At 42.9% G+C, this 27656-nt stretch overlaps 5 protein-coding genes and 1 pseudogene across 5 annotated transcripts; 2 read left to right on the forward strand and 4 right to left on the reverse strand.

Annotated features, from left to right (window-relative positions):
• Positions 1-1841: 1841 nt before the first annotated feature.
• LOC127781084 (uncharacterized) lies at positions 1842-2506 on the reverse strand. The gene has a single exon (XM_052307990.1). It carries the CDS (start codon positions 2504-2506, stop codon positions 1940-1942), a length of 567 nt encoding a protein of 188 aa, XP_052163950.1. The 3' UTR covers positions 1842-1939.
• Positions 2507-5571: 3065 nt separating this feature from the next.
• On the reverse strand, positions 5572-6146 carry LOC127782012 (uncharacterized; annotated as a pseudogene).
• A 1753-nt stretch (positions 6147-7899) lies between these two features.
• On the reverse strand, positions 7900-8556 carry LOC127781101 (uncharacterized). Its single transcript, XM_052308007.1, has one exon. It carries the CDS (start codon positions 8554-8556, stop codon positions 7909-7911), a length of 648 nt encoding a protein of 215 aa, XP_052163967.1. The 3' UTR covers positions 7900-7908.
• A 7427-nt stretch (positions 8557-15983) lies between these two features.
• On the forward strand, positions 15984-19655 carry LOC127781675 (4-coumarate--CoA ligase-like 3). Its single transcript, XM_052308680.1, has 6 exons — positions 15984-17506; positions 17929-18118; positions 18352-18491; positions 18671-18738; positions 18861-18963; positions 19240-19655. Exons 1-6 carry the CDS (start codon positions 16370-16372, stop codon positions 19387-19389), a joined length of 1788 nt encoding a protein of 595 aa, XP_052164640.1. The 5' UTR covers positions 15984-16369; the 3' UTR covers positions 19390-19655.
• Positions 19656-19776: 121 nt separating this feature from the next.
• On the reverse strand, positions 19777-23487 carry LOC127781674 (lysine-specific histone demethylase 1 homolog 2). The gene is made up of 2 exons (XM_052308679.1): positions 21914-23487; positions 19777-20896 (listed from the first exon to the last, which is right to left on the reverse strand). The coding sequence occupies exons 1-2, from the start codon at positions 23448-23450 to the stop codon at positions 20142-20144; spliced, it is 2292 nt and encodes a 763-aa protein (XP_052164639.1). The 5' UTR covers positions 23451-23487; the 3' UTR covers positions 19777-20141.
• Positions 23488-23956: 469 nt separating this feature from the next.
• LOC127781676 (beta-glucuronosyltransferase GlcAT14B-like) lies at positions 23957-27352 on the forward strand. The gene is made up of 4 exons (XM_052308681.1): positions 23957-24789; positions 25324-25399; positions 25512-25627; positions 26527-27352. The coding sequence occupies exons 1-4, from the start codon at positions 24147-24149 to the stop codon at positions 27090-27092; spliced, it is 1401 nt and encodes a 466-aa protein (XP_052164641.1). The 5' UTR covers positions 23957-24146; the 3' UTR covers positions 27093-27352.
• The last annotated feature ends 304 nt before the right edge of the window (positions 27353-27656 follow it).

The following is a 27656-nucleotide window of genomic DNA, read 5'->3' on the forward strand; positions in this document are numbered from 1 at the left end:
GAGGAGCAAGGTGGCGGTCGCTGACATGGAGAGCACTGCAAAGACGGCGGCGGGTTTCTCCATGGCTTAAAATTTCTTCTTCGATCGAAGTGGAAATCGCGTCGACGTTTATAGTTAAGCTGCGTCAGAAATTATTTTTTTCCTAGGATATCTGCATTTATTAGTGGATTTGTGTGTGTATCTCCATTTATTGAAATGAATCTTGCATTTAAGGATGCAATTTAATTATAAAATGGTGAATAGCCAATATGACCCTTGAAGTTTTCTGCTGAGTCAGTTTACTAGTTTAGTCCCTAATATTTTAAATAGTTCAAACGGGTTCTCAAAATTTATCATTTGGCTTACCATTGTCCTGTTACCCACCAAAAATATCATGTGGAGTTGCCATGGCATTTTTGCACGCAAGAGAATCAGTTGAATAACCATTCAACCCTTACATATACCCTAAATAATAATATTTTCTCTTTTCTATGGTATATATGTATGGGTGATCGTAGAATGGTAACTTAATCGCTGCCCTTGCACATGCGAGGATGACGTGGTATTTTCGGTGAGCTATGTTAAGCTAGATGATAATTTTTAAAGATTTGTACGAACAATTTAAAACTTTAGAGACTAACCTATTCATGATTGAAACTTAAGGGACTGTATTGGCTATTCACCCATATAAATCATGGTATTAGTTTGAGCCGATTAAGTTGGAAGATATCCTTGAGATGGAATCTTGTCAGAGTTTTTTTACACTTCTGAGATTTGTTTTAAGTAAATTCACTTTGGATCATCTTTTATTATCGATGTTTCATTTTGGATCACCCTTTAAACATTGTTTTCATATTGTACCGGGTAATATTACATTTGTTGTACTTTGGACCACCTCAACTCCCTTATCAAGAATTTGAATGATCTCAAGTACGCCGCCTTTTATACGTTAATGGATTCTCACAGCTATATATAGACCATTTATTTGACATATGACAAATTGGATGTTTTTTTTAAGATAATATGACAAGTTGGATGTAGATGGATAAAAGAGTTAAGTGCGGTGCAAAGTATCACAAAGGTAAATTTTCCTAGTTCAAAAGTGAAAATATTGGTTAAAAGGTGACCTAAAGCGAAACATCGGTAATAAAAGGTTACCCAAAGTGAAATTTACTTTTTTCAAATATCAATTGAGAATAAATTTTATCTCAAATTCGTTGAACTTTAAAGATATCTCATCACGATTTTTCCACAAAATGGAATAGTGAACCATTTTTCTGGTGCGTTTTGAGAATTAGGTAGAGGTGTTAATGAGGAGATATATTGGGAGCAATAATACTTGTGAGAGGTAGTATACTGTTGCATTTTTGTGGTGCATTTCTAGCACTCGTGCGCCGAATAGGAATCCTGGAAAATCAGTGAATCTCCCGTTGGTTCACTAGAGATAGTATGTTTTATTCGCTTCATTTATATGATTATGAATAATCTGTCTGTCTACAACAATACAATGTTCATGTCAATTCTCAATTGTAGAGATAGTACATAAATATGGCTCGCATTAAGCTGATGAAATCGAAGCATACTAGTTCAGTGATTTCTACGCTTGGAATTATTTAAATTGAGTAAAAAAAATATTGAAATTGAGACTCCAAGGGAGAAAATGTCATGTGTAATTGGAAATGACTGCTTTCCAATTATAAAAAATCATTTGAATCATGGGGCATACTTTCAGCCAACCATTGACTTAAAGATGGGAATTGAAGCAATTCAAAATTCAAAATTTGACTGATGAGGTGACTGAAAGAAAATCTTTCCCTATACAAACAAGAAATGAGATTATTACATTTGAGATAATGAAAAACCATCGTTGTGACATGTGAGTCAGATCACTGGATAATATTAATTCATTTGATATTTGACTTTAGCCACACATTGGTTTAATTAAGCAATTTTGTTATCATCATATCCCCAAGAGTTTCCCCAGGAAGAGAGCCATCCCGGCCTTGTTCCGGTCGACGAGCACCATGGCGTACAGCGGCGACGCCGGCAGCTTGAGCACGCGGTCCCTGCAGTTCTCGACGTCGATGAGCCCGTTCAAGTAGTCGCCGGCGAGGCCGTCGAAGCTGCAGCCGTCGAGCTTGTCCACGACGCTGCCCATGGCGTGCAGCGCCGTCGAGTAGTCCACCGCGCACTCCATGTACGCGTCCCTCTCGTCGCCGGGGAGCGACCTGTTGTTCCTGACCTCGTCGATGGCGGCGCCCATGGTGGCCTCCGCCGACGCCGCCGCGCCGTGCGCCGCCGCGAGCGCGTAGATGGTCACGTCGTGGTCGCTCAACGGGTCCGCCACGCCGGCGAGCGCGTCCCTGCACGTGTCGTACATCGCCTGCGTGCCGCTCACGTTGCGGCACGCCGACTCCACCGTCATCGTCGGCGCGCCGGGGCACGTCTTCTCGTCGTCTCCGGCGACGCCGGCGACGGTGAGGGAGACGGCGACGAGTAGCCTGAGAGGAAGGGGAATAGTGTTCATGGTGTTCACGACGAAGTACTCCTAGAGAAATATACTGAAAAGAAGAAGAAATGGTGTACTGAATAAACTTGGATTTTTTTTCCAACTCTATTTAAGGTGTCCACAGCAATACACCTCATTAGAGAAGATAATAAATACATAAAATATATGTATTAATTACTTCGTCCATTTATGAATAATATATCTGTGTAGAGAGTGAATTAATAAATTTGGCAACCAATTAATGTGAAAATCGAATCATCATAATGGTTACAGAAGAGTCCAGTACTGATTTCTACTTTTGAAATTATTCAAATTGAGAAAATATCCAAATGGCATATATAGCTGGGAAACATGTCATGTGTATTATCTCTGCTATTACTAATTTCCCATTTTGAATTATATAAATTACTACTTCCTCCATTTCATATTATAAGACTTTATATATATATATATATATATATATATATATATGAATGTGGGCAATGCTAGAAAGTCTTATAACCTGAAACGGAGGTAGTAATTGGGAATGCCCGTGAGCGTGTCCTTGCACATGTCGTAGATCGCCCGTGTGCCGCTCACCTTGTGGCACGCCGATTCCATGGTCATGGATGGCGTGTTGGGGCACGTCTTCTCAACTCCGATGACGCCGGTAATGGTGAGGGAGACGGCGCCAACAAAAAGAAAGAAAGGGCTCCTCTGACTTAAACTAAGAGGACATTGGTCCCTGACAGGTGGAGCCCGCCCCACGGGCCCATATGTCAGCGACACATATCCCTCTCACTTAAGTTAGAGGAGCCTCATCCCAACGAAGAGGGGTGGCGAATGGTGTTCATGGTGATCTCCGGTAGTCTGGTCTCGATGAACTCTTATATATATAATATTATATTGAAAAGAAGAAATGGAGTACTCAAATAAACTCATATTTCCACCTCGTTTTAAGGTATCAAAGGTGTACACAGCACTATGATACACCTCACTAGAGAACAAAAATGGAGTATAAATATGTATTTTAATTACTTCCTCCATTTATGGATAATATGTCTGTGCAGAAAGGAGTGAATATAGCTGGCAACCAATAAATCAAATCGAATCATAGTGGTTACAGAAGATGATTTCCATTTTCGGAATTATTTAAATGGAGAAAATAGTAATATTGGGATTAATTCCAAGGGCGAGCATGCATGTCATGGATAACCTGGCAATTACTAATGTCCAATTCTGAATTATTTAAGATAACACAATACTAAAGTTGAAACAGAAATAGCTAAACACCATGTTGGTAACTTTTCTAAAAAAAAGTTTTTAGCTTTATATCGGGTAGATATCATCCTTATTTGCAGGTAATCTAAATAGTTATCAAAATTGTTGTTTTTATTACAATTTATAAAAGTTAAATTTTAACTTACATGTATGTGGAGTGATATATTTCATATTAATCTATCTTGCCAAATTTTTTTAAATTTTTTATAACTATTTAAGTGCCACACGAAATGATGGGATATCCCCTCGAGAGATGAAATCACTTTCCCCTATCTACGCACGATGTGTTGGTCCTCCTTAATGTAGAAGCGGCGGACTGGCGGAGGCAGTGGGCACCTGCCATGTGCTCTTGGCGTCGTCCACTCGCACGAGGGGGCATAAGGGAGAGGGCATCACCCACAGTTACCGTTCTGTGGCCCTACCTGTTGGGATCTATGTGGAGTCTTCGATTAAAAGACGGAAGGGTATGTCTTGTCTTCCATACCGCACGTCTCTTTTTTTTTAAGATACAATCAGGACGCACACGAAAGCACACCACACCAAGCCGTATGTCTCGGTAGGAAGGTACTCCCTCCGTTCTAAAATAAGGCAAACCGTAGGTTTCCGTATCCAATTTTTACTGTCCGTCTTATATGAATTTTTTTATAATTCGTATTTTTATTGTTGTTAGATAATAAAACATGATTAATATTTTATGCGTGACTTGTCTTTTTAATTTTTTTCATATTTTTATTAAATAAAACGGACAGTCAAACATTAGGCACGGAAACTAGGGTTTGTTTTTTTTGTTTTTTTTTTTGAGATCGGAGGGAGTATATGTTATGTTGCCCTTCATTGAAAAGGCATGGGAAGGACGAGGCGGGGTGCAGCAATGTTTGGGCCCTAAACACGGCGTGGAACGCGGATGCTCTTGGGCTTCCTGCTTGGGGCTGGCCCACTGGTTAAAGCTTCGTTTCTTCTTGAGCCCAAGGGAATGTGTGGTTCTCTAGACAGATTCGCGCCATCCCTAGAGCTCGAGAAACATGTAACGTGGCGCGAGGCTGCCTACTGTCGCCGTGTGGGGAACCAGACATTGTCTTAAGTCAGATCACATTCACTGGACAACATTCATTTGATGTTTGTGACAGTCATGCAGTTCTCAGTCACTATTTAGATTCCAACTTTTTTTCTTCAAAATTTTAACTTTTCCATCACATCAAACTTTCCTACATACACAAACTTCCAACTTTTCCGTTACATCGTTCCAATTTCTTTAAACTTTCAATTTTAGAGTGGAACTAAACACACCCTCAATCACATACATATTACTCCCTCCATTCCCAATTAATTATCGTATAATCCTTTTAAGGTTATTCTCCATCATATATATTAATATTCATACCATAAATCTATCTTTGTATGGGAGTAAATGGACATCGACAGGGGTGCCGAAGCTAGAGTGAGATGGAGGGGGTGTCACTTGTTTAATTTAAGCTGCTTTATATCAAGTTTAAGCTAATACGAGTGTCTAAATTTGTATTAGGAGGTGCATACATAGTGAAAATATGTCAGATATAGCTACAAATTTTTTTTAACCGGGTTCCTGGGCACCCCATCAATACTCTAGCTCCGCCCGTGGACATCGATGCATCATCTATACTCACAACCCTATACAACCATCATGCAACGTTATTTGGCTAGAAAATAATGAAAATGGTGCATGTATCGAGTTTGTTATATATCAGAGTAATTATAGTAATTGTAAATTGAGAGAGTTATTGGTCTTTTTGGTTTTGGTGTAGCCATGTAAAAAGTTGATCAATTGGGAACGGAGGGAGTATTAATCAAGTCATATGCCAATTACCGAGGAACAACGCTAGCCCCACCTTGTTGCGGTCAACGAGAACCATGGCTTACAACGGCGACGCCGGCAGCTTGATCACGCGGTCCCTGCAGCTCTCGACGGCGAGGAGGCCGCTCACGTAGTCGTCGGCGAGGCCGCCGCCGAAGCTGCAGGCGCCGAGCTTGTTCAGGACGGCGCCCATGGCGTATGCTCGGCCGCCGCGTACGCCTCCACGCACCCCTCGTACGCGCCCTTCTCCTCGCCGGAGAGCGACCCGTTGTACGTGACCTGCTCGTTGGCGGCCACCACGGTGGCGTCCGCCGACGCCATCGCGCCGCGCACCGCGGCGAGCGCGTAGACGGTGGCGTCGTGGTCGCTCATCGGGTTCGGGACGCCGGCGAGCGCGCCCTTGCACGCGTCGTACATCGCCTGCGTGTGGCTCACGTTGCGGCACGCCGACTCCACCGTCATCGACGGCGCGCCGGGGCACGTCGTCGTCTCGTCTCCGGCACCGGCGCCGGCGACGATCAGGGAGACGGCGACGAGGAGTGGGCTGAGAAAAGGAATGGTGTTCATGGCGATCTCAGATACTACTTGGATTTTTCTCGCTCTATTTAAGGTATCCAAGGTGTCCAGAACACTACACTAGAGAACAAGAATACATAAATACTACTCCATTTATGGAATCTGTGTAGAAGTTGAGAATAAATCTTGCAATCAATTAATATGAAATCGAATCATACATAAGGTCATGTACAAGTACAACAACAATTAATAGGGGCTCTTCATAATGTAAGTTCATATATAAAGTTGTTAGCAAGATAAGTTTGCTGACATGTATGATAAATAGGAAAGAAGAGACAAAAATGATTTGTTAAGCTAATTAACAAGGCTTAACATCGACTAAAAGGAAAAAAATGTAATACAATTTTTTTTGGTGCATTATTAATTGTTAGATTCTTTATCGTCTCAACTTAAGATAGTCTATACTGGGCTCTGACTTTGAACCCAGTACGGATTTCTAGTTTTGAAATTATTTGAATGAAGAAAATAGTAAAATAGGGATTAATTCAAAGGAAGGGGGGGGGGGGGGGGGATGTCATGGATAACCTAGCAATTACTATTCACTAGCTAGTTTCCAGTTTGGATTATTTAGATTAACACAATATTGAAGTTGAAACAGAAAGAGCAGAATAAGTTTGGTATCTGTAATTTTTTAAAAAAATTAGCTCGAGAAACCAATACGCCCAAATACAAATATTTTTACTAGTTAAGCTATTGAATTATATAATAAAAAACTGATTTCCTCTCGTATGAAACGGCCAAGTTCCCTAGTTGTCAGAGGAGATTCGGTCACATTAGTTGGATAAAACTATCGACAATAATATCTTTGGTAGATCGGGTCAAAACTAACAAACTTAAACCGTTTAATTTTATTAAATACGAAAATGGGAATAATTACTCTTATTTACTTAGAAAACTAGGACATCATTTTGTGGACGACTACTGGCAACATCTAATATTTGGGATAATCTATACTACGCTAAAAATAGAGAGTTTTATCGGTTCGTCCACACTTCCTGATCGCACGTGAATTTATGCTCCCTACCCACATAAAAAAATCCTTCAAAAAAGTGGAAACGTGCAAAAACTATAAAAGGCTCACGTCCCTCCAGATTCCGTTGCAACATAAAAGGTCAAAAACCAAAAGGTTCGTATTTCCCAAGATTCCATTGTAACACACGGACGCCTCATTATTAATAAGTTTAAAACTATATTTTAATACATCCATTTTTATTGCTTCTAACAGGAGATAAATGGTGAGTGATGACAATATTCACGTACATTCCCCACTTCGGTTTGAGTGCTTCCCTCTGTTCTATTTAACTTATTGTTTACGACACAAATACGATCTCCAATACATATATTTGATCTACGAATTTTTTTCAACATAGACACAAAAAAGTTTGACAATGATCAAATTCAATCATTTTGGTTGCCTCCCATGATTTCACGGCTTTATATGGTAACGCCAACTGATCAGTTTTCAGTTGCAACAAAAAGATGTAATTTGCGTGTGCGTGTTGCTAATCTTACTTGTCACATGTGCCGCAAACATCACCCTCTTTTTATCTTTTTGTTTTTGAACGCATTGCTGCCACCAATTGATCATCTACGACGAATTTTGACAAGATTAATGCGAAATTTCGACGAACATTAGCAAGCCAAAGTGCAAAACATGTATAGATCCAGTAAATTTGACCGTGCATTCGATTAGATCGATGCAAGAGCCATCGCATCTTTAGACCAAGCAAAATGTGAGCAACAATGGCGTCGTCTAGGTCTCCGGCGACGCTGACGGCGACGGCGACGGCGATGGCGTCGGCGTCGGCACGAGGTTCGAGAGCAAGCCGACGAGCATGGTCTTGTTCCGGTCGGCGAGGTTCCGGCCGTACAGCGGCGACGCCGGGTAGCCGAACAGCTTCCTCCTGCACGCGTCCATGCCGGCGAGGCTGCCGTCGCAGTCGTCCCTCAGGCGCGCCGCCGCCGTCTCGCAGCTCACCAGGTCGCCGGCGACGCGGCCCATGAAGCGCACGGCGAGGTCGTAGCCGGCCATGCACCGCTCGTGCGCCGTCCTCTCGTCGGCGGGCAGCGCGGTGCTGTACTGCATCCCCCGCTTCGCCGCCGCCGTGGCGGCGTACGCGTCGAGCGCGCCGCGCGCGGCCGCGCCGACGTAGCGCGTGACGGCGTCGTCCCGACGGCGCCGGTGCTCGCCGCCGCCGCGGCGCGCGCGCGGCTGGAGCGTGCGGAGGCAGAGCTTGAGCATGTGCGCCGTGCCGCACACCGCGTCGCACGCCTGCTCGACGGTCATCGACGGGACGGGAGCGCACCACCGGGCGTCGCCGCCGGTGCAGGAGACGAGGCACAGGGCGGCGAGGAGCGGGACGACGGCGGCGATGGCGAGAGAGCCGATGGGTTTGGCCATGGTGTTCTTGATTGGGTTTGCTTTGCTCACGGCGAAGGCGAAGCGTCGAACACCTACGAGGAGTCCGCTGCTTTAAAGCGTCTCTTTGGGAAATCTGAAAGCAAAGTAATTCCTCAAATTATATAATTTCTCAAATTTATATATAACACGTGAAGAATGTGTGTTGCAAAATGGTATTGAAGGTGTCACTTACATGTGGGGTCTGGGCCCACATGTAAGTGACACGTTGCAGTTTAAGCTTGTTTTTTACTACTACTAAGTGTTAAGAGACAGTTTCCTTAATATACTTATTTGGTATAGGTGTTTGTGTAGGAAAGGGAATTTAATTGCACATTTAAGGGCAGTACCACAATACCTAAATTATTACTCTGGGATAACTATATACTTTGACCGTAGTTTTTTTTTTCCTTTAGGAATTGTACTCCCGTACAAGCACCGGAAAAAAAAACCAAACCGGAGATGATAAGGATCAGATGTATTATCTCCAGTTTATTTGAAAAATTGAAAGAACTAAAGTCTAAATTTAACAACAGGAAGTAAATAACCGCTCACGAATATAAACTACTATAAAATGTATAATAACAAACATGTGTTCGAAGAGTCGACGAAGAAGATGACGGTGCAAACGGGACATTATCACATTAGACTTTAAAGCGTGACCATCAGTTTTTTTTTTTAAAAAAAAAAATGACACCCTTCACGTTGCTCAGAGAACATTGGCATGTAAATGGCAAATGACAAGCATGGTGCGCATGCCAATTGTCAGCAGCTTAAACAATAACCAGCCTTTCAACTAACAAAAAGAAATGGTAGAGGTCCAAATTTATATCTAGTTGAATCAGGCTGGGCTTTTAAACTGGGCCAGCATGAGCTGAATTCCAGCCTCAAAAGCAGCCCATCTTCCCACTTCTCCTTCAGACCAGAGACTAGAGGTCTCATCTTTTCGCTTATACTTATAATTATCAGCCAAAATTTAAATTTTCAACCTAAAATTTGAAGATGGTTTTAGGAGGTTTTTTCATCGAAGTTTATTTTTCAATCTTTACTTTTAAATCGCTAAAAACACGTATATAAAAGTTTTATTCATAAATTACTTTCTGTTTGCAAATATACAGTTTGGCTTATCCCACGAATAAGCCAAACGATGGGGCCGCAGAGCTTTTTTACTTACTACTGATTTTCCACATTTTTGTGCAATAACAAGTCAGCAGAGAGCTCTCAGACTGCTGTAGGGCTTTATACTACTATTGTATTTTATTTGAAAACTGTTGCATTTTAACCATATACTCCATATATTCCATGGAGAATAATTGGTCTACCCTCTATTTTATGTGCACTACTTGAGAAACACTCTTCTCTCCCGGTTTGTAACCCCCTTTACTCCCGAGTAGCGACGTGTGTTTTCTATGGTGCCACTCACAATGTATAATGATATTTATAGACTACACTTCCAGAGATATGTCGTATATGTTTCGCAAACTTTTGAACCATATCTTTTTTTTTCTCAAAAATGCAGGAGAGCTTTGTCCTCTCAACTCGAGGTTGTAGCATACATGAAATTTACATATGTTTCTAGGCCCAAATGAAAGTCAAAAGACCTCTAGCTCATAGTTCGATTAGACATGTAGGTTATATTTGTACTGGTTTCTTATGTGGAACCATAGAAGGAATAATTCAACCACATTCGCTAGTGGGAGCACTTGAGGAAGACTAAAGCTTGAAAGGGGCTTCACTTCTGGCTATACATTCCATTTCATTAAGAAAAAACAAAGGTATATACAAGAAAAAAGGAGGAAAATAAACACCTCTCACAAAGAGGAAAGGCTTGACCCACCGCTAGACCTAATTAGGCGTCTAGTGTTAACGACTTACAAAAGAACTTGTGGAGTGCACGTACGAGAGGCTGCTACAAACTACTCTCCGTGGACATTGATGTCAAAACCACTACAAGAGAGGACTTTGGAACCATAGTACCAAGCATGATTAGACATAAAAAAAATTTGTAACTCTATAATGTAATAGTCTCTATGTGTGTGAGTCATTTGTCATAATCATATCGTATATGAGATTAATTTAACGTGGGTGAAGATTGTCTTTTTTTTCTTGCTCATGGATGTGGTAGTAACATTAATGCATACTAGCACACCATCACATGCAAAGCCGCCACGGTCTGTAAGACTGACGACAGGGTCGACCCTGACTTTCCTGAACCTCCAATGCGATTAATTATGCATGCATATATATATATATATGTACACGTTATTTGCTTTTATGAAGTCATCAAATTCATAGGGTAGTCTTGGAGATGGAGGAGACTAATTAAAATTGTGTATTCAGGTTTTCTCAGAGAATATATCCAAACATAATTAAAGATGGAAACCATCGATATATACCCAATTACAAAGGAGTAGCATATAGTTGTTCATTTATATGATCGACAAATAATCATCCAAGCACAGCATATTTCAGGTGTCATATATATTTGCAAGTTTCATGCCTCAGGCCCCAAGTTCAAATTAAGTTCCAGCTTTTAATTTTTGAGGTCTAGAAATTTCCAAGTAGGTTTGGGAAATAGGGTGTGTTTAGTTCACGCTAAAATTGAAAGTCTGGTTAAAATTGGAACGAGATGTGATGGAAAAGTTAGAAGTTTTGTGTGTGTAGGAAAGTTTTGATGTGATAGAAAAGTTGCAAGTTTGAAGAAAAAATTTGGAACTAAACAAGGGCATAGTTGTACTTTTTGAATCTTTTATTATTATTTACATAAACATTAATTTTAAGAGGCTAAAGGTTGCTAGCTTCATTCCTATCTTTTTCTGATATTATACAGGGTTTGAATTTTCAATATCTGCGCAAAAAAAAAAGAATTTTCAATATGCATGGTCAGCCAAGCATGTTCACAATTAAACTCTATATACAAGTCGTGTTTTTAATATCGGACAGAGATAGAATGCATACGTGGTAGCGTTTGAGATAAATTAAGATGTAGATGAAGTCAGCGTGTGCAAAAAAAATAATCATTAGTGTATGATTAATTGAGTTTTATTATTATAATCTTCAAAGGTAAATTTATTTGATACTTTAAAGTAAAGTTTTCACTTATATACATCGTTTAGTAGTTTAAAAAACATGCTAAAAAAACCGATCTAAAATATGTAAATTGGGAAGTTTACATCATGTGATGGTTCCATATTTAAAATTTGTCTCTATCAAATGTGAAATTATTATCATGATTAATATTTGTGATGAACAATTGGCTTTACAAATGATTTAATCAATGAATTGGTTTGAGAAAGTGTGTGGATGTTGATGTGAGTGCGTGTGATTAATGTGGGTCAGGTTGTGATATATGTGTTAGAATTGAAACAGTTGTTTTTTCTGATTATGTGCAGATGACTTGAGATCAGCCTTGATCAATGGTAAGGACCGGGACTATACTCATGGAGGAGCAGAAGTCTAGTACGATCGGGATACCATATGAGAAGGTGACTAGAGTCATGATTCTTGGAGGTCACCTTCGATCAACGGTGGGGATGGGGATTAGACTAAAGGAGGAGTTGAAGTCCAAACGATTAACGATACCGGGTGATGAAGTTGGATACGAGATGACACACGGTAGATGGACACCATGTGGGAGAGATCTTCGTAACAGGCTTCACGAGGTGTGTGTGCAAGCGTCGGTGTTCGCGAAGGAAAACTGGAAGAAAAATGGAGCGGAGTTGCTACAATAATACTCGTGGTACTGTAACATGGCATGCATATGTCTGTACTGTGTCGTGCAGTATGCATGTGTGATGGATATATACATGCATGTGTGGCATGTGGTGACTGGTGACTTTGGCTTTGACGGCTTTGCGTGGTCAAGCAGCAGCAGCAGCAGCGATGGATGATGATCGGGAGGCATGCATGTTGACTATGCATGGTCGGACCGGCGGCGGCACTGTCGTTAGATCGGAGTTGATGGTCAGACTGAGCACGTCAATTTCTCCATCAATTTTAGATAACTTTTATTTCCGTAAAAGTTTTTGGGTTTTTGGTTTTCCCTCCCATTTACCCCTCTCGGATAGGTATAAGTGAAATGGGCCATTTATATATCTCAGAGGTATAAACCTCTCGGTTGACTTTCATTCAGAAGTAGTACGTGCTAGATCAACAGTGAGTGTACTATTCACGATTGATCCTTTCCTTGTTAGGATGAGATCTCCAGAGAATACTGCAAAAGTCAATAAACCAATCTCATAATTCAAAATTATGCACAGAAGATGCAAGAGAGTACTTGCTACTACAGTGATAGTGTGGTACTATATGGCATAGAGTAGAACATTTTTTGTGGTAATTCAGCTATCTATGTGCACAGTTAGGATCCTTATATTTGTGGACTGAGGTAGTACCATGTAGGTTGTAAATCGGAAATTAGTGATCCTCATTTATCAATTTTTTGAGTCGTGGCAAGAATGAATTAATAAATAAACAGTATTTGTTATTGATTAATGTGGTTACAGTTACTGCTAGAAATATTTGAGACAATTAAAGGTGCTAATTAGGAATAAAAGCAAATAAACAAAGGTGATCAAGCATCGTGGGAGAAAATTATTCGCACAACATTATACTACAGATGCAGCTGATTGCGGAAAACATATTCGCTCTATTTCAATTTACTTATCATTCTAGCAAATCTTATATTAAATTTGAAGGTAGTTGCCACTCTAATTAATTAATTACATCATAATTATTTCTTACGATGCATATACAACTTTTTTTCGAAGAAATACTATAATTACCCTTGTAATTTCTTAATTACTATAAAAAAAGAATATATCATCCCCGTTGTAAAAAAAGAATGAAGATACCATGTTGACGGTGTGTTCTACTTCTACACCTTCCGTTTGAAAATAATAATATGAGGATTTGAGGGCGACGATGTGTGAAAAATCTAATACGTGTGTATGTGCTAGAAGCGGAGTGTTGCATGCATCAATGAACGTGCCCGTATGTGTGGGTTGTTTGCTGCCGTGAAAATCGGAATTATAACTATTTTTGTGATTTTGACGATTCACGTAATTAGTCGTATGGTTAGCACATTGCAGTTTTTACGGATGGTTTTTTTTTTTGCTTTGTGACATTTAGAACTTGCAATTTTAATTTAAAAACTCATGTCAAAATTTCAAAACTTTTTAACTCAAATTTCAAAATTCAAAACTTTCCACTCAAATTCAAAAAAAAAACTTTCAACTCCAAATTGAATTACTTCTCAAATTTCAAAATTTTCATATCAAAATGTAAAACATTCAACTCAAATTTAAAAACTTTCAAACTTAAATTTTAAAACTTTTAACTCAAGTTTTAAAAACTTTTCAAGTCAAATCAAGATTTGAAACTTTTAACTTACATTTTAAAACTTTCAATCAAGATATATTCAATTTTGAATTTTGTAGTTGAAAGTTTTAAAATTTAAGTTTTGAGTTTTGAGTCTTGAGATGAAAATTTTGAAATTTGAGTCCAAATTCGAGTTGAAAGTTTTTAACATAATATTTTAAAATTTGAGGTGAAAAATTCAAATTCTAAATACATTAAAAATAAAAAAAATCACGAAAAAAGGCACGCAAGAAAAATAGTTGCAAAAAACACAAAAAAATCGTGAAGAAAAGCGCATGTGTGGATAGGCGCGTCTGTGTCAATTAGCAACACTCGACGACATGTTCTATTTCCGCACCTTCCATTTCAAATGGTTATGTGTGGTTGCTAGTTTGCTACTGTTCTCATAGAAGAATCCACACCTTCGACTTTTCTAAAGTTTTATCATCATTAGTATATTTAAGACTATATTGGCTATAACTTTGTGAAGTTTACACGCCTCCTTTGGGAAAAGAATTCGTGAACAAATTTTGTGGGATTTTAGGGAATTTTTCTTCTAGGCCATTAGAACTAAGAATTGGAGCAATCAAAATTCTATAAAATTCCTTTATAATGTTTCAATGTATCAAGATTTCAGAGAAAAGCTAACACGATGTCCAACCTCTTATAAAGTTATATTTAAATCAAAATTTCCAATCTAACGCGGATATTTCTGATTAACATATTACAACCCTAGTATATGTATATAGATAGATATGGAAGCAATCACGTAATAGAAAAAAATACTAACTAGTACGTTAGATACTAATAGTTAGTATTTATTTAATCATTCGCTAACAATATGTCACGTTTTTCATACCACAATTATAGCTCATGCCCCAACATCATGATTGAACGCTGCCTTAAAAAATTGAACCATATGCTTCTGTACTTCCTGAACGATCGTTCTGTTATATGCTTGCTTGGTGCGGCATCTCCTGGCGATGTCGACGATATCGTACCGTATTGAACAGACTTGTTCGGCTTCATAAACGATTTCGAAATCTATTATTAACTGAGATTTGGTGTACTCTTATATAGGATTTATTGATTTGGAAATCGTTTCTCAGCTATGCTACACCAAATCTCTCAGTTAATGAGGTTACTCTTATATAGGATTTATAGATTTGGAAATCGTTTCTGAACCATTAGATGACAGAGTAAATGCGATATGAACCGCTCGATGAAATTTGAGCATTGAATGCTTTTATATGATTTCTGGCCTAAGTTTATTATCCCAATTAAAATGATATAATATAGATAGAGAGATATGGATCAACATCACCTAATAGGAAAAAAATACTAATATAGGATAAATACTACAATAAATACCAATAACTATATAGAGCTGTATAGGATAGGATTACTACATATAGGATAAATATGGTACGGAGTATATATTTACCACTATTAATTTTGTAAAAATAAAAAAAAAATCAGTAGTTCTTTTCAAAACTGGAACCGTTGTTGCATCATCTCACCCACCTGCGTGTTCTTGCATTGCTCCACTCACCAAGACTGAAATTCTAGTGCACACGAATACGACGCATATGTAAGTGGATTTTCAACCGGGATGTTATCAATATGCAATGAGATCAGGAATATACCATTGGTTTCCATCTCTTAGAGCATCTATTAGAGGACACATTCGTGTGGATGTGACTGTGGTGTTGCGTGTGTAGTGATGTATGTCTGCCGTGTAATTGAAAAAAAGAAAAGATAAAATCTTTAGATTTTTCTTTTTTAAAATCTTATTTATAAAATAAACTAATTCATATCAAATCTCTGTAATTAATATTTGTATGTTAGAGCGCAGCGTATCAACGGGATATAAAATTACTAGTGTGTCAACTGGCACACTTTTTTTAGATAATAAACTGATAGATAAAACGAGATAGAAAATACTAATAACTCCACCAAATGTAGAGTTATTATAAACTTGAAAAATATATTTATTTAAATTTTTAGACAACTTCTATATAAGAATCTTTTTTAAAATAATAACGTATTATTTAGTAGCTTGAAAAACGTGATAACGGAAAATGAGAAGGTTCAAGTTTGGAGTTAAAAAATAGAAATGGACCTAAGACTCATGATGGTACAACCAATCTAGATAGAAGCTCTATCCAGATTCGTTGAAATGTATTTATCAATTTACAATGAAGGAAGTAATACACAGTTAAAAGTTAATCTACTTTGAAATAGAGGTAGCGGGTGATATATTTGGTAGGGAGTACTAAAATATTACCATTATTAACTTTTTTTATGAAAAAGGAAAAAGAAAAACAAAATCCGAAGTCGTCTTTAAAAACCGTAACCGCGCGCCCTCTTCTTCCTCCCGCCGCCGCCGTCGCCGCACTCCGCTTTCCGCTCACACGCCCCCACCACCGCCCTCGCCCTCGCCTCACTCTCCTCTCCGGCAATGCAGCGCGACGCGATCGCCGCCGCCCGGAACGCAGGCTGCTCGAGCGGCCGCATCTCGCAGCCGCCGCCGCCGCCGCCGCCGTTCTACTCCGCCGCCACCGGAATCTACAGCAGCATCCACCCTCCCGTGGCGCTCCCCACCGACCCCTCCCTCACCCTCGTCGCCCACCTCTTCGCCCGCCTCCCCCTCGCCGACCCGGGCGCCCCCTCCCTCGTCGACGCCGCCACCGCGTCCGCGGTGTCCCGCGCCGACCTCCGCCGCCTCGTCGCCTCCCTCGCCGCGGGGCTCCGCCGCCGCCATGGCGTTCGGAAGGGGTCCGTTGTGCTTCTGCTCCTCCCGAACTCCGTCGCGTTCCCCGTCTCGTTCCTCGCCGTGCTCGCCGCCGGCGCCGTCGCCACCACCATGAACCCCTCCAGCTCCCCCGCCGAGATTGCCGCCCAGGCGCGGGCCACCGGCGCATGCCTCGTCCTCGCCTCGCGCGACGGCGCCGCGAGGCTCCCGCCTCTCGCTGCCCCCGTCGTCCTCGTGCCCGAAATCCTGGACCATTCCGCCGCGGCCGACGACGGCGACGACGACCAACGCGTGTTCGCCGCGTTCCGCGCCATGCTCGACGGCGGCGGCGGCGACGGCGACGCCACCGAGACGGCGGTCCCGGTGGTGGGCCAGGACGACGCGGCGGCCATCCTCTACTCGTCGGGGACGTCGGGGAGGAGCAAGGGGGTGGTGCTGACGCACCGCAACCTGATCGCCATGACGGAGCTGTTCGTCCGGTTCGAGGCGTCGCAGTACCACGCGCGAGGTGCTCGCGAAAATGTCTACATGGCGGCGCTGCCCATGTCCCACGTGTACGGCCTCTCCCTCTTCGCCGTCGGCCTCCTCTCGCTCGGCGCCACGGTGGTGGTGATGAGGAGATTCGACGCCGGCGACGCCGTCGCCGCCATCGGGAGGTACAAGGTGACGCACATGCCGCTCGTGCCGCCCATCATGGCGGCCATGGTCAGGGCCGCCGTGGCCGGCGGCGTGCCGCCGTCGCAGGTGGCCTCGCTGGTGCAGGTCTCGTGCGGCGCGGCTCCGATCACCGCCGCGCTCATCCACGAATTCCTTCAGGCTTTCCCCCACGTCGACTTCATTCAGGTCATGAGCTCACTATTTCATTTTGATTTTGTTAGTTTTGCTAGTAATCAGTTCGTCTGAAATTTGTGTTCAACTATTTTTCTCTTCAGATTTCTTGAGTAATTTGATTCCAGCTATTTTCCTTTTATGCTATTTAAGTAAAATTTATTTTGTGGCTGGAATAGGTTTATGTAGAGGCCGGAATTATTTTCATTATTATTGAATATTACCCACATTCCCAAAAAGACTTCACTTTTGCCTATAAACCTAGACAGGCCTTCGTCCAGATTCATAATGTTTCTTTTTACGTAGGTGGTATGTAGGATTTATTTCGATTATTTAAAAGTAGAATTTATTTCCATTCATGATTGATAGATAAGATAGAATCAATCACCTGATGAATAGAATCAACACACTAACTAATTTTGAAATGTACACTGCAGGGTTATGGCATGACAGAATCTACTGCCGTAGGAACTCGCGGATTTAACACTAGCAAGCACAAAAAGTATACCTCGGTAGGCCTTTTGGCCCCCAACATGCACGCCAAGATTGTTCATCTTGAGAGTAGTTCATGTTTGCCTCCAGGCTTCTCAGGGGAGCTATGGCTCCATGGCCCAGGAATCATGAAAGGTAGTATTGCACTACCATTTCATGGATGCATGGCTTTCAGATTTACATAATCCTTCAGCTCTTTTTACCTGTCATTGTTAATTTGGTTGTCCTGTGGTTTAGCTTAATTTCGTTTCTTTTGACCTTGCTGTAGTGTTGTTGCTTTGTGAGTACTTCATGTTGTTAATGCCATACTTTTCTTCTATGTTCATTTGTATATATATTTGAGTCAACAAAAATTTGCTTCTTGACAGGTTACTTGAGTGATGATGATGATGCCTGCACGAGAAAGGATGGCTGGTTGCGTACCGGAGACATTGCCTACTTTGATCTGGATGGCTACCTATACATTGTAGGCCGCTTGAAGGACACAATCAAGTACAAAGGATTTCAGGTATGGCCTCCTGTTGCCACCTTTGAAATTTAGCCGACTTATTTACCGCTGGTCCGGCGAAAAAAAATGAGAAGAAAAACCCAGTTGTTGTTCTTGTTCTTTGTGTTAATTTTGAAGAAGAGAGTTCGTATATAATGCAAGAAAGTCTTGATCTGGTCGTTTTCCTTGGTTATCACCAGATAGCTCCGGGGGACTTGGAAGAAGTTTTGATCCACCACCCTGAAATTCTTGATGTTGCTGTGACATCGTAAGTGTTTTTTTTTTCTTTTTTTGGTTCCTTTCTGAAAGACTGAAACAGTATGGTCTATAATATTTGTCACCATGTTCTTCAGCTTGCTTCTTTTAATTCTCCTGTTTTGTTATACATAGTGCTGAGGATGAAGAAGCTGGAGAGATACCAGTAGCTTTTGTGGTGAGGAGATCTGGAAGCAACCTTTCTTGTAAGCAAGTGATGGAGTATGTGGCCAAGCAGGTATGAACAATCTACTACACATCAAAGAAGCAGTGTTTTTGTTTTCTTTCTTCCAAATGTTTTAAACCTCAACAAGTCTTTAGTTACATATACTTCTATATTGCAAACTCATTAACAATATTGAGCATTTGCGCTTCCATTATACAATTTCATTCCTCATCTGTTTGAACAATTATATTCCTCAAACCCAAGAGTCCTCAGATGTAAACCTTATGATCTTACATGTATGAAGGTTGCTAAGATGAAGTAAGTGAAATGTAACATGTTATGATGCAGGTTGCTCCATATAAGAGAGTGAGGAAGGTGGTATTTGTGGAGGCAATTCCCAAGTCACCTGCTGGAAAAGTTTTGAGGAGGCTTCTCAGGAACTCGCATGACACTGCTGCTGCTGCTACCTCTTCTTGCAGTATCAGCTCCAAGCTCTGACCGTCACTTCACTTCAAAAAAAATTCTCAGAGGTTTATAGTCTTACACTCCCTCCATCCCAAAAGGTAGCGTCCAGATTTATAGCCGGAAATAGCTACATTTTGGGACGGAGGGAGGAGTTGATAATATGAAGCTGTACTTCAAACTCCCCGGGTTGTGTTGCATATCTCTGAAAATATTTAATGTCTGTAATGCTTATTGCAAATACAGGTGCAAACATCCCAAAAAAAAAAAGAATCTCAAGTGAGAAGCAATGCGTTTATATTACGAAACGCCAACCAGCTTAACTGTGGTATCTAACAAAGGAAATAGGATGGTTCCAGGGAGAAAACAAAGAATAATGGGGGCAAAAGGCAACCAAACTCAATTTAATGAAGCCAAACAAACTGGTCCAGAAGTGAGCTTATCCACCATTTCAGCAACACATAAACTGCCAGATACCAATATAGGAACAACATCTAGAAAAAAAAGGGGGAAGATGAAAACAATAGTAGCCTCCCTAAAAGAATCCAATAGTACCTGCAACCAAACTATTCATTGAAATTTATCAGTGCATCTAAGTTCTAATCTACTGAGGGAGGCCACATGACTGATGACTGCCATGTTACAAATGGCAGGGAGGATCTTGGTTTTCCTGCCCCACGTCTAAAGTTTGCACACTAGAGAACAATCTATGAGCCAGTTTTTGGCCCAAACCAAAAGAGAAAATATGGGGTTCTTTTCTACAAACAAGAGTAAAGTAGCGGTACAGATCAAAGTCCGGTTTTCAAGCTCTTCGGTCCCTGCAACCTTTTCCTGGCTTTCTGAGCTCTCGAGATGCTAGAAATCAGATGACTACATACATCGTATGTACTGTCATAACCCATTAGTTTAACACCAAGATCTTTGCATAGAACTGCTATCCTACTTTTATCATCGTCACATTCCATTAGTTCAGTTGCCTGCTCTTGCGAGACGGTGGCGTATAAATAAAACACCTCTTGGTCTATCTTCTCAGCCACAGGGTCCTGATCCTTCTGATTACCCTTTACTTTGCGTTTCTTGGAAGGCAGAAGCAAAGGCTTCTCAAGTGTAATCCTAGCCAATCCCGGAGCCTGTTCCTCCTCAGGCGTAATATAGGAGAACACGAACGAGAATCTTCCACATTCTAGATCTGGCTCCATGAAAAGGTCGTCCAGTACATTATTTATAAGTCTGATGCTTTTCTGCAGGGCATACTTCTTATAATCAGAATTCAATCTACTTTCCGAAGCATGGAGAATCTTGGAAGCTTCCCTTAGTCCACTCAATAAAGCTCCATGCATTGTTGCAGGGTATGCACGATTTGTTGCTTCTCCAGCAAAGAATAACCGGTCATTGACGCTCTCAGCGAGAATATCATAGTCAGTGCCAGAAGACCCAACTCTGATGTGAGAGTATGAACCTGAGCAAAGAGGATCACTACCCCATCTTGTGCAACATGATTGAATGGGATCAGGCACTGTAACACCTTTGGGGCCATAGATACCTGGAAAAAGTCACAAAAGTGAGTTCATTGGTTATTGAAATAGAAAAACAAAAAAAAAATTATATAATGAGATATTGGAAACTAAGCACATTTCTCCTAGTTGTTTTTTTACCCTTTCCATTACAAACCACAAATTCATATTACAAGATAATAATGGAAATAATTCACATTCTCCAAATCATGTTTCACTCTGTCTGATGTTTCATTATTTGCAAACCATTCCATATTCATCACACAGTTTATTTGCCCCCACTACCAATAGACTTCCAATATGCACATTGGTGCACACTGCACATCAAACTAGTATGATATAGTGCAAAAGAATAGCATATTCTTTATTTATTTAAACTCTAAAGTAAATGAAAAATGTACTAGTCATTGCATTTGTAACAGAATCTTTAAAATATCTCATTATATAATTTCCTTCCCTTCCATTCCTTCTTTCCATCTGTATACTCTTAATCTAAAAGGAGCACTTCAGTGTTCAAACACCATCCAAGTTCCAATCCATATTAATAACTCTATAATAAAATTTACTGGTTAGTTGAGGATTGTAGATGGTAAGACAGTACACAGATAGTGTACACAATCCAGAGTTAATTTTTACAGAGCTGTTGACTTGTATTATTAGTATAAACACTTCAAGTTAAATCAACACAACATGGCACTCCAATAAATTATGGAATCGGCATGACTCTACTAGGTTCCAAATATACCCTTGATGGTTCTAATGCAACCATCCAATGCATATGGCAGGGACTACTTGAATTAATACAACACATCCGATTGTCATAGCAAAATTTAAATCTAATCTTAAATCAACACATGACACATTGTTCTTTTTCTTTAATTTATGTGACACCTTGTTATGCCATTCCATAATTCATTCCCCCATTTTCTAATATGCAAGGAGTTCATACTTCATACTTAAAGCTTATCCATACTCCATCCTTGTTAGAAGACTTCAAAAAATTATGGTCTTATGGAGATACATTGGAATGTAAGTTCAGTGATTACCTTTAAGAATACCAAGGACCCTATGAAGTGCTACAGCAGGATCAACCTTTTCAAACTCCAAAGCAGCTTCTCCCGCAACAAGTGCGATAAGTACCGCACCACCAGAGACAGTGTGGTAGCTGTAGAAGAGAAAGAACTCGCCACGCTTGCTCCTCTCCTTATTCAAACACCCAAATGTGTCAATCTCCTCATCCCAAAATACATGGGGAAACACCATGGCGACTTTGTTCAACAACCCAAACCCCAACCTCTGGATTGCCTCAAGCTTCCTCTCTGGCAACTCTGGTTCAAAAATGATGCTCCTGCTCTTGAGCACTCCAAGTGGAGCAGTGCAGAGTGCCATGTCAGCCTTGAAAACCTGGCCTCCTTCCACGGTGATGCTCACCCCATCCTCCCCATGCTCAATCCGCTTCACCGTCTTCTCATACAACACTGGCACACCATCGCACAATGCGTGTACCAGCCTCGCATTCCCTCCGGCTAGGAAGCAATGGTCTCCCCCCATCTCATACTGGTCATCCTGGTCCCAGTGTGCGAGCGAGAGCTCCGATAGGCAGCCGGCATTGGAGAATTCCAGGTTAGCCAAATGCCAGTCCAGAACCTCCCTCTCCTCGACGCTTTTCGCCACCTTGTAAAAGCGTCTCAGCCTCTCTATCCCTTCCCCTAGCGAGATCCCCTCGGCCGCCTTCTTGAGATACTCTCGCAGCCGGGTGGCGTGTTCTAGAAGCGTGTTGAACACCAGATCCATGCTCCTGTCCAGCTTCATGTCCACGGTGCGGCCGTCGTGGTGGTAGAGCGGGCAACTGTCTCGCACCTTGTGGAGTGGAATCCCGAGCTGCCTGGCGAGCACGCCGAGCGGGTTGGCGTGGATGCCGGTGATGACGCTGCCGCCGAGCTCAACGGCGGCCTGGTCCCCGCCGAGATGAGTGGTGTAGACGCGGCCGCCGGGGCGGGCGCGGCCCTCGAGGACGAGCACGCGGAGGCCGAATCGGAGCAGCTGGCGCGCGGCGGCGAGGCCGGCGAGACCGGCGCCGACGACGAGCACGGATGCGGCGAGGCGCTGCGGCGCATCGGGTGGTGGGGAGGCGGGGAACGCGGCGGAGACGCCGAAGTTGATGTGGCCCTCCCGGGCGAGGAACCCGTGCGCCACGGCGACGAGGTTGTCGTAGCTGGCGGCGACGGTCTCCTGCACGCGCGAGCGCGGGAGCGGCACCCGCGGGTCGGCGCGCCACGAGGCGAGGATGTGGTTGCGGACGACGATGTAGTCGTTGGGGGCGGCGGCGACGGGGGCCGGCAGGAGGGGCCGCTCGGCGGGGAGCAGCTCGTCGATGGGGAAGCCCAGCGAGAGCGCTATGAGCGCCTCCGTCTCCGTCTCCCGCTGCCGCTCGTCGGCGGAGAGGCGGCGCAGCCGGCTGATCCGCCGCGACCTGGCGTTCCCGAGGTAGGACTCCAGCTCGGCGTCCACCAGCGACTCGTCGTACGACGACCTCGCCGTCAACGCCGCCCTCCTCGCCGGCCGCCGCGACGACGACGACATCGCCGCCGACGAGGTTGGGGTTTCTCTCGCTTCGCGGAGGCGAGGGGAGAAGAGAAGAGGTGGGTGAGGTGGGGTTTCGACTTTAATGGGGGGGGAGGCTGACTGGTGGGCCCGCAGTCGTCAGCTCTGGACTGTGGTTTGTACCCATCTCGTGGGTCCCACTTGTCAGTGTGAGGGTAAGACGAGTCGGCGGTGCTAAGCGGTGTTGACTTCTTACCAGGACGTGTTCCCATGTCTCAATGGCAGGTGGGCTCCATCAAGCGTGGGCCCACATGTCTGCCACCTGGGTGTGGATGAGATCGTCATGAGAAAAATGGCAGTCAGGTTTTCCAGCCAAGCGGCACGCGTGCGGATCCTGCCACGTAGCCATGGGGCCCACTCGTCATGGGCAGATTTTTGGGCCGTTCTTTATTGGGCCTAGTAGGCCGACTCATTTACTGGAGAGGAGTTCCACTTCTTCCTCCTCGGGATAAGTTGAGGGAGGCATTATGGACTTCTCTCTCCTCCTAGCTTCACTCTCTCCGCTGCTGCTGCTGCGTTCGGTAGCTAAGCTTAGCTTAGCTTGCGAGCTGCGTCGCCTAGCTCCGATTGGATCTCGCTCTCGAGCTCGAGCTCGAGCTCGGATTCCATGGCGAATTGGTGACTCGGTGGCAAGGTCCCGTCTCCTGGTGTCTGGAATTGGGCGGCGGCGGCGGGATGAGGAAGAGCTGGGGGCTCGGGCGGCCGTCGGGTGACCGGCGGTGGCTGCTCCCCTTCGCCGCGAGCCTCCTCGTCTCGGCGGCCCTCTTCCTCGCCGCGGCATGCGGCCTCTTCTCCCCGCCCTCTCTCGCCGACGGCGACGACGACTCCATCCTCATCGACGTCGCCACCTGGGACACCGCCTCCGCCGCAGAATCCGAGATCAAGAACCGCCTCCTCGACTCCAACTCCGACTCCGACGACGGCGACAACCCGGACGACGCGGCGGTGAACTCGGACGCCTCCTCCGCGGATCCCCCGCGGATCGCCTACCTCCTGGAGGGAACCAAGGGGGACGGGGCGCGGATGAGGCGGGCGCTGCAGGCGATCTACCACCCGCGGAACCAGTACATCCTCCACCTCGATCTGGAGGCGCCGCCGCGGGAGCGGATCGACCTGGCCATGTACGTCAAGGGGGACGCCATGTTCAGCGAGGTCGGGAACGTGAGGGTCATCGCCAAGGGCAACCTGGTCACCTACAAGGGGCCAACCATGGTGGCCTGCACGCTGCACGCCGTCTCCATCCTCCTCAAGGAGGGTCTGGAGTGGGACTGGTTCATCAACCTCAGCGCCTCCGATTACCCCCTCGTCACGCAGGATGGTCAGTGCTCTGATTACTCTGCTGAATGAATTTTAGCTTACTTTGTGTGTTGTGCTTGTTCTAGAATGTAGAGATGTTTTGTTAATTAGCTATGAAATGCCACCGAATTTGCCTCTAGGATTGTCTACTTGATGACAAAGGATGGTCAGTGTTCTTCAGGTCAGCTGAATTTCAATTACATATTGTTGTGTTTGTTCTAGGATGTGGAGATATTTTCTTAGCTATGGAGTGCCACTGAAAAGATTGGAATTTAGGATTTGCCTCTAGGGTAGCATTGTTGAAGGGCAGCAATTAGCATCTGTGTAACTGTAATGGTTAAATTCGTTGTGTATGCTATAGCCTATCTGATAGCTCAACTAGATTTCTTTGCATTGGCATCAGTTATGTAGAGCTTGCTAGCTACTATTAGCAAGCTTCAGATTCAGGAAAATGAAAGTGTGCTGTAATGAAAGCTTTAATCCTCATTGAGGATATTGCAACATTCAATGGCATTGTATAAGTATTTGCATGGCTAAACGTTATTTTTCTCTGCAGATATACTTCATGTGTTCTCTTCCTTGCCGAGAAATCTTAATTTTATAGAACACATGCAACTATCTGGTTGGAAAGTGTAAGTTTCCTTCTAGTCTTCAGTATTTTCAATTTTTTTCACGTTATCTAGTTCTCTCTACTTTTGATTATCCAGATTACTTGTTCTGATGCTTTATGTGGTTTTCTCACAGGATTTCAAGAGCAAAACCTATTGTTGTGGACCCAGGGCTCTATCTATCAAAAAAGTTCGATCTTACCATGACTACTGAGCGGCGAGAATTGCCAACATCTTTCAAGTTATATACTGGTGAGCATGTTTCTGATTTCTATATGTCTTACTTGGCATATTAGAAAGCTATTATGATTCTGCCCACAAGTTAACGATGCATTCATGCAGCGATTGGCATGGGTATGGAATCTAAATATTTATGATACTATTATTCCAAACTGACCTTTGAATAGTGCTGGTTTGTAAGTAATTACTTCATGGTAGCAGACAGTAGCGTTGAATACTTGATTGACCAATATTGATTGCAATAGACCATTTCTTATTGTTAGCATTAGTGTGTGTCCTCTTGCTTTTCACTATGTCCACATGCCCTCTTATGTTTGCGAAAATAAATAAGTAGACATTATTTGCAAAAATAAATAAGTAGAGGGAGAGAGAGAGAACAGAGGATTTTTGTTGTTGTTGTTTTGAGTTAAAACAGAGGATGTTGGATTGAAGTATCAATCTTGACATCGGAGTTATCAATAATTTTCAAAGCAAGCCCTTACAGTTTAGAATGCACCAAGATGTTTTGAAATGAGCTACTTTTCCTGTTGACCACAATATGGCTTCATTTCCTGCTTGCTTCCTTCCTGTCATCATTTTTTGTTTGACTAGATCTGGTATTCCGATGAAATGGCAGATCAAATCTTCCATTAGCACTGACAAAATTAGAAGTTTGATCTCTCTGTTCAAAACGCCTAGGGGTGATGCAGAATAAACAAATGCTCTATGTGAAGTGTAAGGGCGTTATGCAGTTTTTAGCAAACATATTTCTATTTCGGTTGTGAAATCAAAATATTGTTTTTATTAATTACCTGTTTATACGAGAGGCACATCAGCATCATTCTATCTTGTACGCGTTACATGTTTCCTGATACAAAACACACAAGACTCTTAAATGTATCTTAACATCAGAGTCGTCTTTTTATCGACAGGTTCTGCTTGGATAATGCTCACAAAAACCTTCCTCGAGTACTGCATATGGGGATGGGACAATCTCCCACGGACACTCCTTATGTACTATGTTAACTTCATCTCCTCTCCAGAAGGTTATTTCCACACCGTCATCTGCAACTCGGACGAGTTTCGGGGCACTGCGGTTGGCCATGACCTGCACTACATTGCTTGGGACTACCCTCCAAAGCAACATCCAAATATGCTCTCCATGAAGGACTTCAACAAGATGGTCAAGAGCGGCGCGCCGTTTGCACGGAAGTTTCCCAAGGATGACAAGGTCCTGGACAAAATCGACCGTGAGCTGCTGCACCGCTCCGAAGGCCAGTTCACCCCCGGAGCATGGTGCGATGGGAGCTCTGAAGGAGGAGCTGATCCATGTTCCTCAAGGGGTGAAGATTCGGTATTCGAGCCTAGTCCCGGTGCCGAGAGGTTGCGAGGCCTCATGAAGAAGGTGCTTTCATGGGATTACCGCAATGGCAGCTGCTCGTCGCTCGGTTACGATCAGACAAAACGAGATTGGTATGTTCCAAAAGGTAGAGGATAATTCATGTTGTCCTGGTACCTTTTCTTGTAAATTCAGATAGCTGAACTTGACCCCTTCCATTGAAATGAACAAAGCTGATGAATCCAACATTCTGACCAAGAAAAAAGATGTTGAAATTGCAATGTCCGTACATATCTGGAGTACCATTTAAAAAAAAACGGTCATATTACGATAACTAAAAACGATGGACTGACTTTTAATGTTCTATCTTCATCCAAACTATTTGGTGCTGAAATTCTGAGAGAGTTTGGTCAGCTTCATTCATGGACTTGACTTTGTACGGCTGTTGCTGCGTACACACAAATTTCCGTCAAATTTCTGTCGGCGACCTTAATTTGATCTGCAAAATCTGCCACTCGCTCACTTTCCCAAACAAAATCTCTCCAGTTCACCAAGACCTAACACTGACGACCTGAAAAACAATACACAAGTAATTAAATTTGCAGCTAAATTTATTTAAATTTTTCTCATTGGCTTTGACATCATTCAGTACAGCCGCTCCTTTTCAGCTTGATCACACTTTGGCTGTAGCAGCAGTGCAGCACGAGGCCAACATGTGAAAAA

Source organism: Oryza glaberrima, chromosome 8 (genome assembly GCF_000147395.1).
Source record: "Oryza glaberrima chromosome 8, OglaRS2, whole genome shotgun sequence".
In the NCBI taxonomy this organism is placed as follows: domain Eukaryota; kingdom Viridiplantae; phylum Streptophyta; class Magnoliopsida; order Poales; family Poaceae; genus Oryza; species Oryza glaberrima.